Source organism: Misgurnus anguillicaudatus, chromosome 9, assembly GCF_027580225.2.
Source record: "Misgurnus anguillicaudatus chromosome 9, ASM2758022v2, whole genome shotgun sequence".
Taxonomy (NCBI): Eukaryota; Metazoa; Chordata; class Actinopteri; order Cypriniformes; family Cobitidae; genus Misgurnus; species Misgurnus anguillicaudatus.
In genome coordinates this window covers 2822031-2838240 of record NC_073345.2, presented here as the reverse complement: position 1 = coordinate 2838240, position 16210 = coordinate 2822031, and the positions used below count along the sequence as shown (strand labels likewise).

The 16210-nt window shown below is 37.3% G+C and overlaps 1 protein-coding gene across 8 annotated transcripts in view; it reads right to left on the bottom strand.

Moving 5' to 3' along the window:
* The window catches only part of LOC129438458 (rap guanine nucleotide exchange factor 6), a 95423-nt gene that overhangs the window by 66754 nt on the left and 12459 nt on the right, over nucleotides 1-16210 (bottom strand). For 7 of the 8 annotated variants that reach the window (XM_073871026.1, XM_073871033.1, XM_073871030.1 and 4 more), the window contains exons 2-6: nucleotides 15990-16060; nucleotides 15134-15190; nucleotides 14037-14120; nucleotides 5845-5914; nucleotides 231-371 (exon numbers count right to left, since the gene is read on the bottom strand). In XM_073871026.1, the coding sequence (XP_073727127.1) occupies nucleotides 231-371; nucleotides 5845-5914; nucleotides 14037-14120; nucleotides 15134-15190; nucleotides 15990-16060 (423 nt within the window). Of the gene's footprint in view, nucleotides 1-230; nucleotides 372-5844; nucleotides 5915-11447; nucleotides 11830-14036; nucleotides 14121-15133; nucleotides 15191-15989; nucleotides 16061-16210 lie in introns of those variants that run through there. The other variant, XM_073871034.1, reaches the window with a different exon arrangement.

Below are 16210 nucleotides of genomic sequence, written 5' to 3'. Positions count from 1 at the left end.
AACATACTTCAATAAACAGTCCCAAAACCTGACAAACAACATTAAAACTCAACAAAATAGGTGAAATCAAACAAACAGCATAACATTGTCAGTTGTTTATGACGTCAAGCAAATGTTTGTATAGCTCCATGTATTTCTCCGAGACAATAGAGACGTTTAACCGTAAACAAAACCCATCTGGTTTAGAAGAGTTGAAAGAAATCATATCTTTAACTGAGAAGAATTCTTACCGTCTGTGAATGATCCTGATTTGAGTCTGTTATCAGCTGTCGTTCACCTCGAGGATTGACCTTACGAAAGTGCCGTCGTGAGTGTCGCTCAGATCCATCTCTCTGTTGGGCAGCGTCCTCGCTGTCGCTGGTGTTTTCCACCTGTAAAGAACCAACGTCAGATATCTCAGCATCCTGGTTGAACATCCAGTTCTTCCAAATCACAGAGAGCCTGTGGAGGCGTAGGAGACTCATTCGGACCACATTTACACACTACAAAACCAAGGAAAGTAAGCGCGGCTAGCACCGGCGCTAAGAGAAAGAGGCGTTCGTGTTGACAGATGGAGGCAGCTAGTGTAACACACAGCACAGCTACAGGCAGGCCACAATTTCCTGTAGGAAGCCGTAAATACACAAATATCCTCTCTGAGCAGAGAGAACAAAATTTCGGCTTTACGCTCGCTACTTACAGTTGGCCCTTTAACTGTAAATAAAGTGAATTATTATTTAATTAATACTGATTATTATAGAAACGTTTTTGAAGATGTAAAGGTATTTTCAATCTGAGGACGGGTCATCAAAACTTTCTTTGATATTCGTTTCTTCGTCTGATCTGACTGAGGAGTGTGTATAACCTCAGGTCTGAACCCATCACGACAATATTGGTAGACCTCACAGACAAGCTCCTGATACGGCCGTTAACCTTAAAAAATTATTCAACCTTATCAGAGACATCAAATGCTTTCACACATACTGTTAAATCGTCATTAAGGGATTGTGCGACCTTTTAAAAATACAGGTAAATCGTTTTTTTCCAGAAAGAGAAACTGTAAGAATAACTTTTTGGTATGATGCTACATTTAAGTAGAGAATATGACATCAGGTGTGATCACGGATGATGTCAGAACACACTGATAGCTTTGAGCCAATCATTTCATTTGACACAGATGGCGCATTTACGGGCCACACACTCCTGTTGGAGTCAAAACACACGTAAAGTTATCAACTATCAGACAATCAATCACCAAAATGATGATCGGTTGGTTATGCCGGGTTAGCGTTACAAGCGCTTGTGGCCCATAGTAAAGACTAGGGGTGTGTTTGACGTCGTGCTGTGCAGCACAGATCGATCAAGTGTATGACATCCCAGTATCGTGAGAGTGAAAGCAACAAAAAAGTCCATTTGTATTTGAGTACCGTATTTTTCAGTCTATAAGCCACGTTTTTTTCATAACTTGGCTGGTGGTGCGTCTTATAGTCAGGTGCGCACCTTGTAAGTCAGTATGAATTAATTTTGACACAACATTACCGTCTACAGCCGTGAGAGTCCGCCATATGCTGCTTCTGTAGTTATGTAATTTATTAGACTCAGTAATGTGGAATGACGAGTATGCGAACTTTACGCTAGTTGGCTTGTTCAGTTAATTTAGACTATTCAACCTTCCAGGTAAGTTCTGTATGCTATGGTTTAGTTTAAATAACCAAGGTTTTGAACCAGTTCACGGAACGAAAACCAGAAACTTTTGATGTTTTGCAAGGAACAGAAACTTTCAAAAAATATATGTTCTGGAACAGAACCATTTATTTAAAATTATGGTAGCCGGTTAATAATACCGTTTTTTTTCGTTCTTCGACAAGATTGATGTGCAATACTCGGTGAAGTTCACTTCCAGTCAAAGTTGACTCATCGGAGAAATGAGAAGCTTGTCACCAGCAAGTCAAGCCCAAGTCTCTAATAAGAGGTCAATATTGTAGATTTGTGGATTAATACGCAAATTTAAATAGGGTAAAAGTTGATAATTTGTTCGTGTTTCAAAGGCTTGCAAATTCTAACCCTTAAGTGATTTTAAACTATTTAAAGCAACACTATGTAGTTTGCATGTAAAAATGACTTACAGCTCCCCCATGTGGTTGAAAAGCGCAACAGTGCCTGGTATCAGACACTCTTCTGCAGGCAGGGGGAGGGGCGGGGCTGTGTTTCCTACCCTCCACCGCCACTTTCAGAGTGTGCTTGTAGCAGCAAGGAGGCTGCTCAGGTTGCAGCAACAGTACAATTTGTCCAGTTAAAGTTGTTCTTTCACTGAAATAATTAAAAGGACATTATTTAAAGGTAAAAAAACTACATAGTGTTGCTTTAACCGCAAACAGGTGCTGAAGTGAGCAATTTTCTGTACGCACAGATGTACATGCGGTTAAATGTGTCCGGTCCAACTTCAATCAAACGTGATTATCCCTATGCCCTTTAAAGCAGTGGTTCTCAAACTGGGGTCCGAGGCCCCCAGGGCCCTCTGTCTCTGTGTTTAGGGGCACTTAACAAATGTAGGCATGTCAGAATTACAGTTATGCCGCATATATAATGTAGCCTTTATTTATGTTCGATGACAAGATAGAGACTTAAGGAAAATAATGTAGACTAATAATTTAATGTCCTAATTTTCAGCCTACTTATTTGTATGTCCCACAGCTGACATGGAACGTTATTCACCAAAACTTTTTTTTTCTGTTCTAACCGGTTCAGGAATGTAAATTTTAGGGTTGAACCGAAAACCGGAAACGTTAAAATACTATTTCTGTTCGGAATGAACCAATTGGGAAAAAATCTGGTTTAAAGCCCTGTAAATAACTGATAATATTACTTTAACGTACAGACATCTATTCAGCCTGCTGTTCTGTCTGCTATTGTTTAGTTGAATAACTTGCCTTTCCAGATTAAATGTCTGTTCTTCGGCTTGGATTTTGTGAAATCATTTTCTAAATAAACGGGACGTATAGTGCACGTATAGTGACTTATATATGTTATTTCGTCTTAATGACGCATTTTTGAATGATGCAGCTTGTACGCGGCTTATCGTCTGGAAAGTACGGTACTCGTTTCTCAGACCTATGTTGTACTTGAAATGAAAAACTCCCTGATGTTGTCATCCAACACCTCAAACCCACTGCCAACTCTAAGCAGCTTTTCCGATGTGCCTGAGAAATTACATCTGAAAAACAATGAATGGAGGACAAACACTAGAGCTACTGAAAACTGATTTACAAGACAGCGCTCCAGGTCCCAGCGCATGAAGAGCAGTGGAAAAGGAGTTATAGTGAAGGTACATTAAATCTTTGGAAAGGAGGGTGAAGAGATCGAGTAAAGAGCTGTCATGTCCGAGCGGAGCAGTCGTTCATCACGGCAGTAATATGACACACACACATTCACATCCATCCAGACAGATGACAGAGAAAGTGTGTATGTGAGAAAGACCCTTACAGGCAAAACAAGCATATGTCAATGTACTCTCAGATACACTTGATTGATTATGATATCAGGTCATTGGTTTCTCTGAACAACTTGTCAACTGGTCAGTTTTAAAAAAGAAACCAGAAGAGAGTCCACATTGGGGAGGGGGGTATTTCTGGTCATTCTTACCACAGACTCATCCATGTATCATCCTGTGGGGTTATCTGATATATACAGAACGGTATGATGTCACATTTTGCCCTGCTCATATCCTGCCGTGCGTCACACGATGCTGAATTCGATTACACAGTAGGTTTATATTGTGGGATAAGCACTCATATCTGTCTGATCTTTGAGAGTTTGTGTAATAAAATAAGGATGATACTGAGAGCTGCACCATCATCTCCAGGCATCTAAAACCAACAATAATGAAGGCAAGATACGCTCATACCAGAACAACAAAACCCATCAGAACGCACAAATTATACTGAGGAGAAAAACAAACTGAAACTAAAGTGGAAATAAAATAAAAGTAAACTCAATACGCTAATAATAATAATTAGCATAAATATTTGTTTAGTCGGATTAGTTTAGATTGGAGCTTATGTCTGACTGATTTGATTAATTCCGAGTTGTTCATGCAGCGAATGACTTTTTCAGTCGGTTGATTTAAAAGGTTAAACATACTGTTGAAAAGGTAATGTGAAAGTACACTGAACTTTCATGTCCATGTTGGATACGCCTTATATAATGCTTCATTTCCTGCATACTGTAATATAAGACGATAGACATTATAACCCTCTTCACAAACTCTTCAGAAAATTAAAAAATAAAACCTCTACTTACTGCAACCTTAAAATGATCTTAAAGTTAACATGAAACAGTGTTCACAACTAACTTTACTGCCATTATACAATGTGCCATTTTTAAAAGATTTGATCATAAGCCTATTGAACTAAATGGTTCATGCACACATATTTGTAAAAGTCTTTTTTTTGGGTGATTGTACATAAACTCATCCTATGTAATGTAAAGAATATTCTGTACAAATATAATTCTGATATTTTTAATATTGTCAAAGATTTTAATCAATGAGTGAAATCTAACTTTGACTTTAGTGTAGAGCCCTTTCACATAGAGATTACAGAAAATACACAAAAAATGCGTTTGGGATTTGTCCGGGATCGTTTGATTTGTGGTACATTCACACTGGCAATGATTTTCCGGAATCTGTTCGTGCATTCACATGCATATTGTAAATATCCGTTAAAGATACGTTAAGTATTTAAAGTCCTGAACTTGGTAGGTTTTTTCCACAGCGTCAAAGTTTTGCTAATTATCTAAGATTTCTCTCTTGATAAACAATGCACGTGCATTTCTGTTTATGACAAGATCAGAGGGAGCGCGTGATGTGCTGTTCTGTCATGCTGGTGAATGATCTCAGCTTCAGTGCTGATATTGACCAGCTCCCGGATCTCTGCTTCAGTCCAGTTTGCTGACATTTCTCATCATAAATGTTCATCTGCGCTTTAATCCCTGTGTCATAACTTCTTGTTCCTCACTACGGCAGGCCCCTTATGGCATTGTTTCTTGTTCACACAGAATGCTTTCTGTGAATGTTTCAGCAATGTTAGATCCTCTTTATGGGAGCGATCCCAGAACGTTTACAGGATGTGTTTGTTTTAGCACAGAAGCCACTCTGACAATTTTACACAATTTTTCTTAGACCAAACTGATGTGTAAATGGAATTTAGTTGCCACAGACAGGGTAAACATATTTGCAACTTTTTAGCTGTTAAGTTAGCACTTTGTGAGGATTATTTCAAGATCTGTAAAATCTAAGCAACATGTAAGAGACTTGTTTGAATCAGAGTCATCTGTTGTACTGTATGCATCACATTCTGTCTACAGTACACGTATTATCTTATAATATCATTATTATCAAATGAATGGTTGGTACATACAGAGAGATTCTTTAGCCATTATGCAGTGGCCCGTGTCCATATTGTATATATCATATTTTAGTTTTCAGATAGTACCCTGTGTCATGTATTAGCTCAACGCTTTGTGTGAAAATGATTATTTATCAGTATGTGACCCAAGAGAAAATCCTTTACATTTATTACATTTATGCACGTGATTTATTACATTTATTCAAGGTATTTTTCTTCAGTACCGTATGTGTGGGGATAGAATTCATGACCTTTTGTGCCCAACACGCACTGCACTACCAATAAATCTATTAGCTCAAAAATGAGTCCAGTAAAGCTATTAATTACATGTTTAAGAATAAATACAATAAAAACATGCTGGAATGACATGAACAGGTGACTAACATGACCTGATAACTGCTGGACTGATTGTTATCTAAAAGATTTGTGATTTATGTGTCGGGATCAATATTTTACTTACCACAATCATTTCTGACGGCTCTAAAGTGATGCATTCACAGCCTCGTCTTCCTCCACGCTGCCTCCCAAAACTACACAGAAACAAAAAAAAATCACATCTTTTCAAACTCAATTTGGTTACAAGAGACTGACAATACACATCAACAGTAAGATACAGATTTGAGCAATTTTTGTACTACAGTTATAATATAGCATCCAGAAAAATCATTAGGTATAACTTCAAACAACTAGAAGATTACGAAGCCAATGTAGATACTATAATGTTTCTACCCCCGATATACCTGTACTATATTTTATAGCAGAAATATTACATAAAACCTAAGACATACTAAAATTCATAAAAACAACTGAAGAAGAAATAATATTGTCAAATAATATAACATGCTCATACAGAGAGCAGAAACAGGTGCCTGCCTCTGAGCTCTCATTCTGTCATTCAGGATTACACGCAAAACATTTTGCATTAACTGTGAATGAGTCAAGCTAATGCCAATTTACATAATATGTTTCACAGTGCATCAGATGTATAGTGTTCTGACTCAATACGAAGCAAAAACATGGCTTTTTTGTCCTATTGCTGAACCATAGATGCCCTTTAAAAGTCACAAGCAAAATAGATGGAGCAAAACACCTGTTCTAAAAAGTTTTGTATTATGTAGTCTTGAAAAAAAATGTATTTACCGTTGTGCTTTTTTAAACCTTGTTGCCTTTCTTTGATCATCTAAACCAGTGTTTCTCAAACTTTTTCAGCCCAAGGATCACTTTATCTTCCAATTTTTTTCTGAGGACCACCTAACAGAATCCCACTCTAACACTCCCCCAAAAAACAACAAAATAGGAAGGATAAGCTAAGTTTAAGTTTAATATGCAACTGTTTCAAGTCAAAAACAATTTTTTTTTAAACAAATGCAATGCTATGTTCAGAAAGTATTATATGAATTTTATTTCATTTGAAAAAGTAAATGTGAAATGAGTTGCAGCTTAATATGAACAACAAACTGCACATGTGGAAAAAAATGCAATTAAACATACTATAACAGCCTAGGTCCTACTTAATGTCATTCCAAAGAGCCCTTAGTTTAAAACTGAGGTGGTGGATATATGAAGTCTATGGTTGTAACTATGGTAACGATAAAATACTGGAAAAAAATGTTCCCCTTAATGTCCAAAATCACTGAAATTACAGGGATTTTACACATGAAACAAAAACTAGTACATTGCAAAACTAATAGGTCTGTGGATTTTAGCTGCTTTCAGTTGACGCCCTCTTTGGTTTAGCCACCGATACATTTTTAAGTTATTAAAACAGAATGGCAAGAACTGATATCACAGTTTCGCAAGTGCATTAAAAATCTACTATAGAAGTGACGAGTGTATAAACACTTGCCTAGTTTAGGTCATCTTTTGGTGGACCACTAGGGGGGTTTGGCGGACCACACTTTGAGAATTACTGATCTAAACCAAAACAGAAATCCATTTCTGCCTCTTCCCAAACTTCATAAAGATGCAAAAAGACCATTAAATACCTACACGCAAATGGTGTTGTATATTTCAACTTTCCTAAATGCATACAAGTGGATTTGGGGAAAAAACATCAGTTAATGAAAGTCTTGACCCATGTCTCTCTTTACACATGCAGGTCTGCACTGCATCATTTACCAAGTTTTAAAAGTTAACTTTCAAATAATGTGTAACCAACAGCGATATCCACAGAACAAGAACAGTGAAGTGTATGTGTGTGTAAGACTTTGTATAGAGGAAAGGAAGAAATCAAGAGTTTTGTAGTCTTGTGAATCCTTGTAATGCTTTGAACGTTAACATTTTCCCCAAAAAAACTGAAGAATAAAGAAAGCCATTGTGGGTTTAGAAAGGGGGTGGGTGAGAAATTGGCTACATTTGTCATGTGCATCTTGTCAGTAAAGCCGGTTCATTGATTAATAGTAAATCGCCATCACCTGCTTTCAGATGGAGCAGCATTTACTACACAGAACCATAGTTCACTGACAAGCTAAGCAATATCGCCTGCATTATCGCGGACGACGGAAATAATGACTAAACTTGTAAATAATGACTAAACTTGTATTTTGGAGTGAACAAACCGTTTAAAAGGACATTCACACTGACAGGTTGAACTAAACTGCTAGGCATGACCTCAGCAACAGTTATACTGTTGCTGAGGCAGGTAACATGATCTCCACTGTCTGTCCCACCAATAACTTCCAATGTCATCGCCCTGTGTATTTGTATTACTGGTAAAAAAAACTTAAGATCTGAATTTTGTCCAGATTTTGGGAATTGACTGCTATAATAAGGGGTTGTTCCACATGCTTGAAGAAGAGAGGTGGAAAGAAACTGAGATTTGATAACAGGAAACACACATATTAAGCACGGCTACACTACGAATACGTGGTGTAGTGAATGAATGAACGGACTGATGGACGAGAAAAATGAGTGAAAATATCATGCAGAGCTGCAAGAACTGAAAACCTTGACATTATTGAGTTTTGCACTAACATTATAGGTGTGGCGGTTCTCGTGTAAAATCTGCACCTCCCTCAGGTCGTTTTGTGTTTAAACCGTGGTTCATCAACACATCTATAATGAATGTTTTGGTTAAGTAAACAAAAAGCACAGAAGCTCCGCTAAGCAGTGCGTGTGACTGTAGATACAGATTGCCTGCTGCGTCTTATGTTCTTCACAGTAGAGTATAGAAATGTTAAAGTCAACTTTACTGTATGTCAATCACTTGATGAGACTGCATGTGACAAACCGTTGCTGCACACTGCCACCATGGTCAAAATGTAAACAAAACTGTAAATGGAGACATTATTTGGCACAAGTCTTGCATGCTACTCTATGATAATACATTACACTTATCTCTTTCCCTGACAGCGTTTTTTTTTAAGTTGCCATCCAGCGCCAACATTTTTTATGATTTTAACAAAAGTTGAATGCCTACCAGTAAATTATTTCTTTAAATATATAAACAAACAATGGATCAAATAAAAAAACAGACTCTCTGCTTTTAAAGAGCACCAATTATGTTGCTAAAACAATGTTATTTTATCTGTTTGGTGTAATACGTGTTCGCATGGTTTATGACTAAAAAATACATTATTTTCTACATACCGTACATTATTGTTGCTCCTCTATGCACTGCCTCCCTGAAACGCATTGATTTTGTACAAAGCGCATCAATCTGAGAAGCGCTGTGTCCCCGATTGGCCATCTTACCAGAATGTTGTGATTGGCCTGAATACCTCTGACGTCAGCTGGAAATGTGACGCTCCTTTCCATATTTTGAAGATTAGCTCCCAATGCAATACTGACAGGAGTTAAAGCAATAGTTCACTTTGAAATTAAATTCTGATATTTTTCATCTGACCTCAAGGGCATCCAAGATGTAGGTGTCTTTGTTTCCGTGGTAGTTTCACTTTTGATGTTTTCTGGTCAAACCGTTCTTGTCTGTCAGTCATATAATGCAGGTCTATGGTCACTTACTAAACGTTACCTCAAAGAGCATGCACAGAGAAGTCCAAACCAAACAACTGCCCATCACAAGCACACACCGACGGCCCAAGACACGAAACGAGCGGTTTGTGTGAGAAAACAAACACTATTTATATTGTTTTTGCCTCTTGTACAGAACCGCGTCTGTGCTTAGTCTGTGCATGCGCCGGAATTGATCTCTCGCGCCTGTACGTCACTCATTGTTTACACAGAACAGAGAGTGTATGTAAGACAGCTAATAGAAATTGTACTAGTTTGCGCTTATCCGGGATGTTTAAACCGACGTAAAAGAAACAATTACGTATGCTCGCGCGAACTCATCCAGGAGATCACTTGCTGCGCATGCGCAGACAAAGCACAGACGTGGTTGTGTACAAGTCGCAAAAACAATATGAATAGTGTTTGTTTTCTCACACAAACCGCTCGTTACGTGTCTTAGGCCATCAATGTGTACTTACGATGGACAGTTGTTTAATTTGGACTTCTCTGTGCATTCTCTTTGAGGTAACGTTTAGTAAGTGACCATAGACCTGCATTATATGACTGACAGACAACAACGGTTTGACTTAAAAATATCAAAAGTGAAACTACCACGGAAACAAAGACACCTACATCTTGGTTGCCCCTAAGGTAAGCTAAAACATATCAAAATTTAATTTCAAAGTGAACTATCCTTTTAATATACTACCTTATCAATACGAGCTAAATCTGATCGATCAACTTTGCCAGCGCGGCTTGAGCAGTCCTATCTTCATTTGTTCTTTTTTTAACACCATTCAAATATGGGCAGGTTCAATTTTGAGCAAAATGCTGAGATTTTTGTAAAGAACTTTTGTTAAAGATCAGATTCATAACTTTGATAAAAACATTCATAGAGTTTTTACTGTTTTTGGATCAGTGGGTGCTTCCGGGTTTTATAAGTTGGGTAAGAGCGCCACCTGGTGAATAATAGTGGAAACATGATTGCAGTAAAAACTCGTCATTGGCAGGGAAACATTTTCTCTTAATTGACAAGATAACTCCTCAATGGCAGGGAAAGAGTTAACAAGTCTGGCCGCGAGATTATGCGCAAGCACAGGTAATGCCGAAAAAAGTAAACAGTCGCTATACACAGAGCTTATTCAGACAGGCACACATACTGTATAACAATACAAAGAGGGGCGTTAAATGTTTTCATTGTAAACATCATGCAGCCCTTCCAATGTACATGATGCAGTTTAAAACCCTTAAAAATGCTGCACAGCACCTCTTTGTATATTTACTTTAGCAGAAGTTATACCCAAGATCTACGATGAAAGTCATAAAAAAAAACTGACAAATGCACAATGTGAAGCTCTGAACCTGACATGTCGACCTCCATCGGAACTGAAAGGAACTAAAAGTGACAGCAGATTTCATTTTGGATTGAAAAATGGAAAGCTCGGTTACAAACATCCCTAAAACATAAAGCAGTGTTTAAATCTGCTTATCTGGTGAAAATGCACTAAATTAATGGGAAAGCTCGGAATAAAGGTTCTTCATAGAATGTTTTTCTGAACATTGCCAGCACCGAATCGTAACGAAACCATAGTGAAATAAAATGTGAAAGATCATCTTTAGAATATAACAAATAATAATAACTCCTCGCACCTAGGTGCTCGAATAGTGTATAAAAAACCACTGATTCATCAGGTTGGCCTAATGTTGATCAGCACATTCAGTCGAGCAGGAGAAGTGAGACTTTCAGAAGAGCTGAGCTGAAATTTCTCTTCCTTATCCTGATGGCAAAAGCCCGTTTCCATGACAACACCGAGTGCTGACACACAAACCACAGAAACCATCATCGACGTTTGACTCGATGTCCCATTGAGCAGCACAGATAAACACACATGAGCATTCAGAGAAAACATGACCACAACACAACACAACATACAACCCAATGCACCTCTGTGCCAATGTTTGACATCACTTCATATTCAACTAATCTGCAGAAGGAAGAAAAGCTTCTCTTGTAACTTCAGATGACCACAGCACAGTAAGACAAGACAAAGAACATAAAAACAAAAAATAATATTAATGAACAGATCAACATTGAGAGAGGTCTGGATTACTTACGCATTAGTTGAACAGGGATTTCTCTGTCTTCCTTTAGGAATAGCAGTGACTATATATTAACTCAGATGAGAGTTGGTTGTCCATGACAGCGGCTCTACTGGCGTTAAGTTATAAATCAGTTACTAACACAGCTCAATGAAACTTTCTTTACAACCTGAGAGAATGAAAAGAATGCAACCAAACCAGACTCCAGGAATTTCAAAGCATCCAAAATATTCCCACCTTTACAAGAAACACATTCTTTTGTTCTAAAGAAATTTTTTTTAAAGATTTCCAGAAAATTCAGAAAGTCATTCTCAAGCACTGATAAACAGAACAGTGTTTATAAATCCAAAAGTGTAAAGATTGATGAACGCAGCTGGCGGCTCTTCTCTGTTAACAGGAGTGAGGGGTGAGGACTGTTTCCTGTCTGAATGCGTTCAAAAAAACACATGGCCAAAAACTCCAACACCATGAGTTCCGCATTCCTCATTACCCACCGACCGCCCGAGAGGTCAACACGCACACACACACACACGCACAGACACACACACACACACACGCGCGCACAGACACACACACACACACACACACACACACACACACACACACACACACACACTTCCCTTTACACTGTCTGAACAAAATCAGAATGTTTATTTAGTGAATCAGTCTTTAAAACAACTTTTCCTTTTAGTATAGGATATTTATAAACCGATATGGTCCAAATTAAATGCTGACAAAATTCACATTTAAAAGGTATAAGCATTCAAAACTATGTCATGTGCACTAAAAATGTATAGAAATTTTTATGACAACAATTTTCTGTCCAATTAAATGCTTTCTACACTATTTAGAGTACTCAAAACTTTTGTTGAAACTGATTACTTTATTTTACTTTTTAAACCTACACTTTAAGTATCGAAAATTAATAAATTACAATTAATCCACATTTAAATCAATTTAATTTAATATTTAAGAGTACACTATACTAAAAACTACTGCTTACCATATGTTCTGTTTACCATATATTTTTGTATGCTGTACTTAAAACTACTTTTACCACTAAAGTTTTGTTCACAAATCACAGGAACAGATATGTGACTCATGAAAAATGAAGAGACTGAGCTCAGCGCTGATTTTCACACAGTTATCGTTCATATGATAAAGCGACACATATCCGACCTAAAGCCTAAGTACAGGCACTACACTTCTGAACAACGGTAACCACAAAACGTATGGTTAACACTTGTGAGTGTTTCTCTTTACTCTAAAACCACATAAAATATCACTTCATTTAAAAAAATGCTCTCGTAATGCAGGCTCAAGCAAAGCATGCTGGGAAGTGGAAAACCTCCTCAACCAATCTTTCTTAGCTTAAGTGGTAGATTACCTATTATACTATTATAAACTTCATCACAACCACCAAACATTTGCAATTATTTGCAGTGTTTGTTAAAATGAGGCTGTGGTATTGAAATGACTCTGTTTGGAAGTTATAAATAAAAATTTTGAGTTTGCTAAATTCTTTGACACATTTTATTCGGGTTTGTTAAACTCAAAATGATGAAATCGTTAAACATATATAAAAGCTTTAAGTTTAATAAACTTTTTTTGCAGGTGTAAGTTCAGTTTGTACTACTTTATGCGAACATTATCATGGTTTTTATTCTGTAATAACAGTATTACATCTAACTGTCAAATGCAGCTTTGCTAGACTGTGCCATAAACAAAATGCTATTGGTTATTTTTAAAAAGAGGAGGGTCTTCTCGATAGTTCCGCTCTGACTTCCTGTTCAGTTGAAATTACGTCACCACATCAAATAGTGCAGCAAGTTCCAAGGCCCTTCAGTGTGCATTTAAGAGCAGGCTAATAAGAGACATTTTTACAGCAAGAAGAGCACAGCAGAAAGATTTGGTTGCCTTGTCATTCATTGCTGAAGGGAATGGATTTGTTACTTTAAAATGTGCAGAGTTTATAAACTAAACACGATTAACATTTGTGCATTTGTCCAAAGCTTTTATCTAAACCAACTTACAGTGCATTTAGCTGTACTTTTTTTTATCAATATGTGTATTCACCGTAAATCAAACCCATGACCTAAGCACTGCTAACACTAAGCTACAGGAACATACTAAAGCTTAAATATGTTTTCATCTAGATATGCTTGTCTACCTCACGGTTGGCGGCTTAATGTTTAATGACCATCCTGAAGAAAAGCCAGTGACACGAGACTCATGCATGTTTACAGATGAGGAAATGAAACAAGTCTGAAACACTTCAATACATCTGCAGTCAATAAAGACACACAAAGCCCATTACTGCCTGCGGTTAACATAGCAGACACACTGTGTGATGCAACTTCGCTTTGATGGCATCATCATGTCAAAAAAAGGGTTTCATTTATTATCAAAATGTATGTTTTAATGTTATTTCTAAGTGAAAAGTCTTCAAAACTATGCAGAACAATTAGCTTATGACATACATCTGGTTGCTGCCCAAATACGCAGGAGTCTGCATAGCAATTTCATGTGCTGAAAGACACTTTAAACACAAGTCAAACTGAAGACTGCACATATGTGCTGTTGATTTTGTGAGGTGGTACATACCAGCATCTTGCCAGGTACATGTGCTCCTTCACAAACACAGAGCCCGTCAGCAGGATGTACCAGCACGTGGAGATGGTGTCCGCACTAGAAAAGAGACGTAGGAGATGACTTTATCATTATTTACACATCATCGCACTCACACGCACAAACTCATATAAAATCAGTCAATCATCTGCACGTACAGATGAAAAAACCCTTAAGATCTCAGCAGCATGATAACACTTTGCTATTCTGGACCGCAGGGGCGATTCTATGTTTTTAATATTAGAAGCAGCTCCGCCGCCAATGAGGGTGTGATAAAAAATATTTAAAAAGTTTGAATACTATAATTGGATTTTATACTAACCTTACTCTGCAGTTTACCACTTTTTTTAATGAACATAATAACACCAAACAAGATTTGGTTTTTAACGTTGGGTGTTAAGAACTCGCTGGAAATAAACAAGGGTAAAGACTTTTTACAGTGGATGGGAAAGCGTCTTTTTATTTCTCCTACATCACGCAATTGATTTTATATTAATAAACCACACAGATGCAGACGTCATCTATTAGCTAATGTACACATATTGTACTTTTGTTCTGCTCAGTCAGGCATCTGATTGGCTAAGGACAAAAAAGAAGGAAGGAACCCAACCGCACACCGCGGAGAAAACAGATCACGTGAACATTTTTGTCGCTCAAATAGTCTTAGATGTTAACATTTGCAAAGCGTATAAACATATGCAAAATATAATCTTTCTACATAAATAGTTATTTCTGATTTATGCTTATTTGACAGATGATTTAGTCATCTCACCAAGGTCAAAAAGTGGACGAAGCCAAAGAAATAAAAGCAAGAGAAAATTTGTTCAATAGAGAAAAGTGCTGCTAGTTTATATGAATTGAATCGAATAAAAAATTGACTATTTTACTGCATTATGACTGCAATAGAAGTGAAATGACATGCTAAAATTGGTTTCATGCAAATGATGACTTACGTTTTCACTAATTTCCTTTAAAACATCTCTTAATATTTTTTTCAGTTTCACCAAACGTTGACTGCAGTTCAGCCAGGCTTACTATCTTTCAAATTATATATAATGGAGAGATTGACTTACTTAAAGAGAATACGGTTGGCTTCATAATGCTGGTACCTCGCTGTCATACACATGGACCTAAAAAAATGAAGAAAGATGTGATGAAGTATGTGAAGTATGAATGAGTGTGTTTTATCTGCTCTACATATCATTGTCCTGACAAGAGCTCAGATCCAGTTTATCTTAATCCATTAACCCAAATGAGATTGACTTCAAACTCTGATGAAAGACTAGAACATCTCCAGACCAGACTTCATGCTGTGAATCCAAACCTAACTGAAGAATATTTACACACACACACACAAACACAAATGTTATGATGTTAAAGGTCTAATTTTTCCTGTGTTGTTGAAGCTTTGATTGTGTTTACAGTGTGCAATATAACATGTGGTCATGTTTTGTGTGTAAAAAACACAGAATTTTTCACACAATTTACTAATTATCTCTAATTAATAGTTCACTGTCCTAAAAATGGGCTGATGTCTTCCTTGTTCTATGAAGTCACTCTTTCAGAAATACGTAACAAGTTATGATTGTGTAGTTTGTTTAGTGTGTCGTGATTCACAGCATCTTAGCTTAGCAGAGCCGTTTAAGCCAAAGCTGGCGACTGACATATTCCTGTAAGCGGAGTTTAGTCAAAAACTCTTATATTGACGTCAATCAATCGGGAAGTAGAGGGCTGTGGCCCAAACCGGACGTTCGCTGTAGGCTTTGAAAGGGGACTTCTGTTAAAAATAAATATATTGCTTGGGCTTTATAATTTTGCAGGTATTATTTATGCTCTAACAGCAACATTCACATTACACACTGAGTAAAGTTTGAAAACTGGCATCAGGAAAAACGTGACCTTTAATGTGTAATTTCCTGTGACTCTCACCTGAGCTGATGTTCTCTGAGGTGAGACAGCACATCCATATGGTACAGGTGAGTGTAGATGGTGTTCAGATCCTGGATGAGAGGACACAAAAATGAGTACAGTCAAAGATTACCTGCTGTCATGACCAATGTGTGTGTGCAGGTGGTGAATCTGTCAAGAACATGGCCTAGAGCATATCAACTTACCAACTTTAGATTGTAATTATTTTCTGTACGAAAACC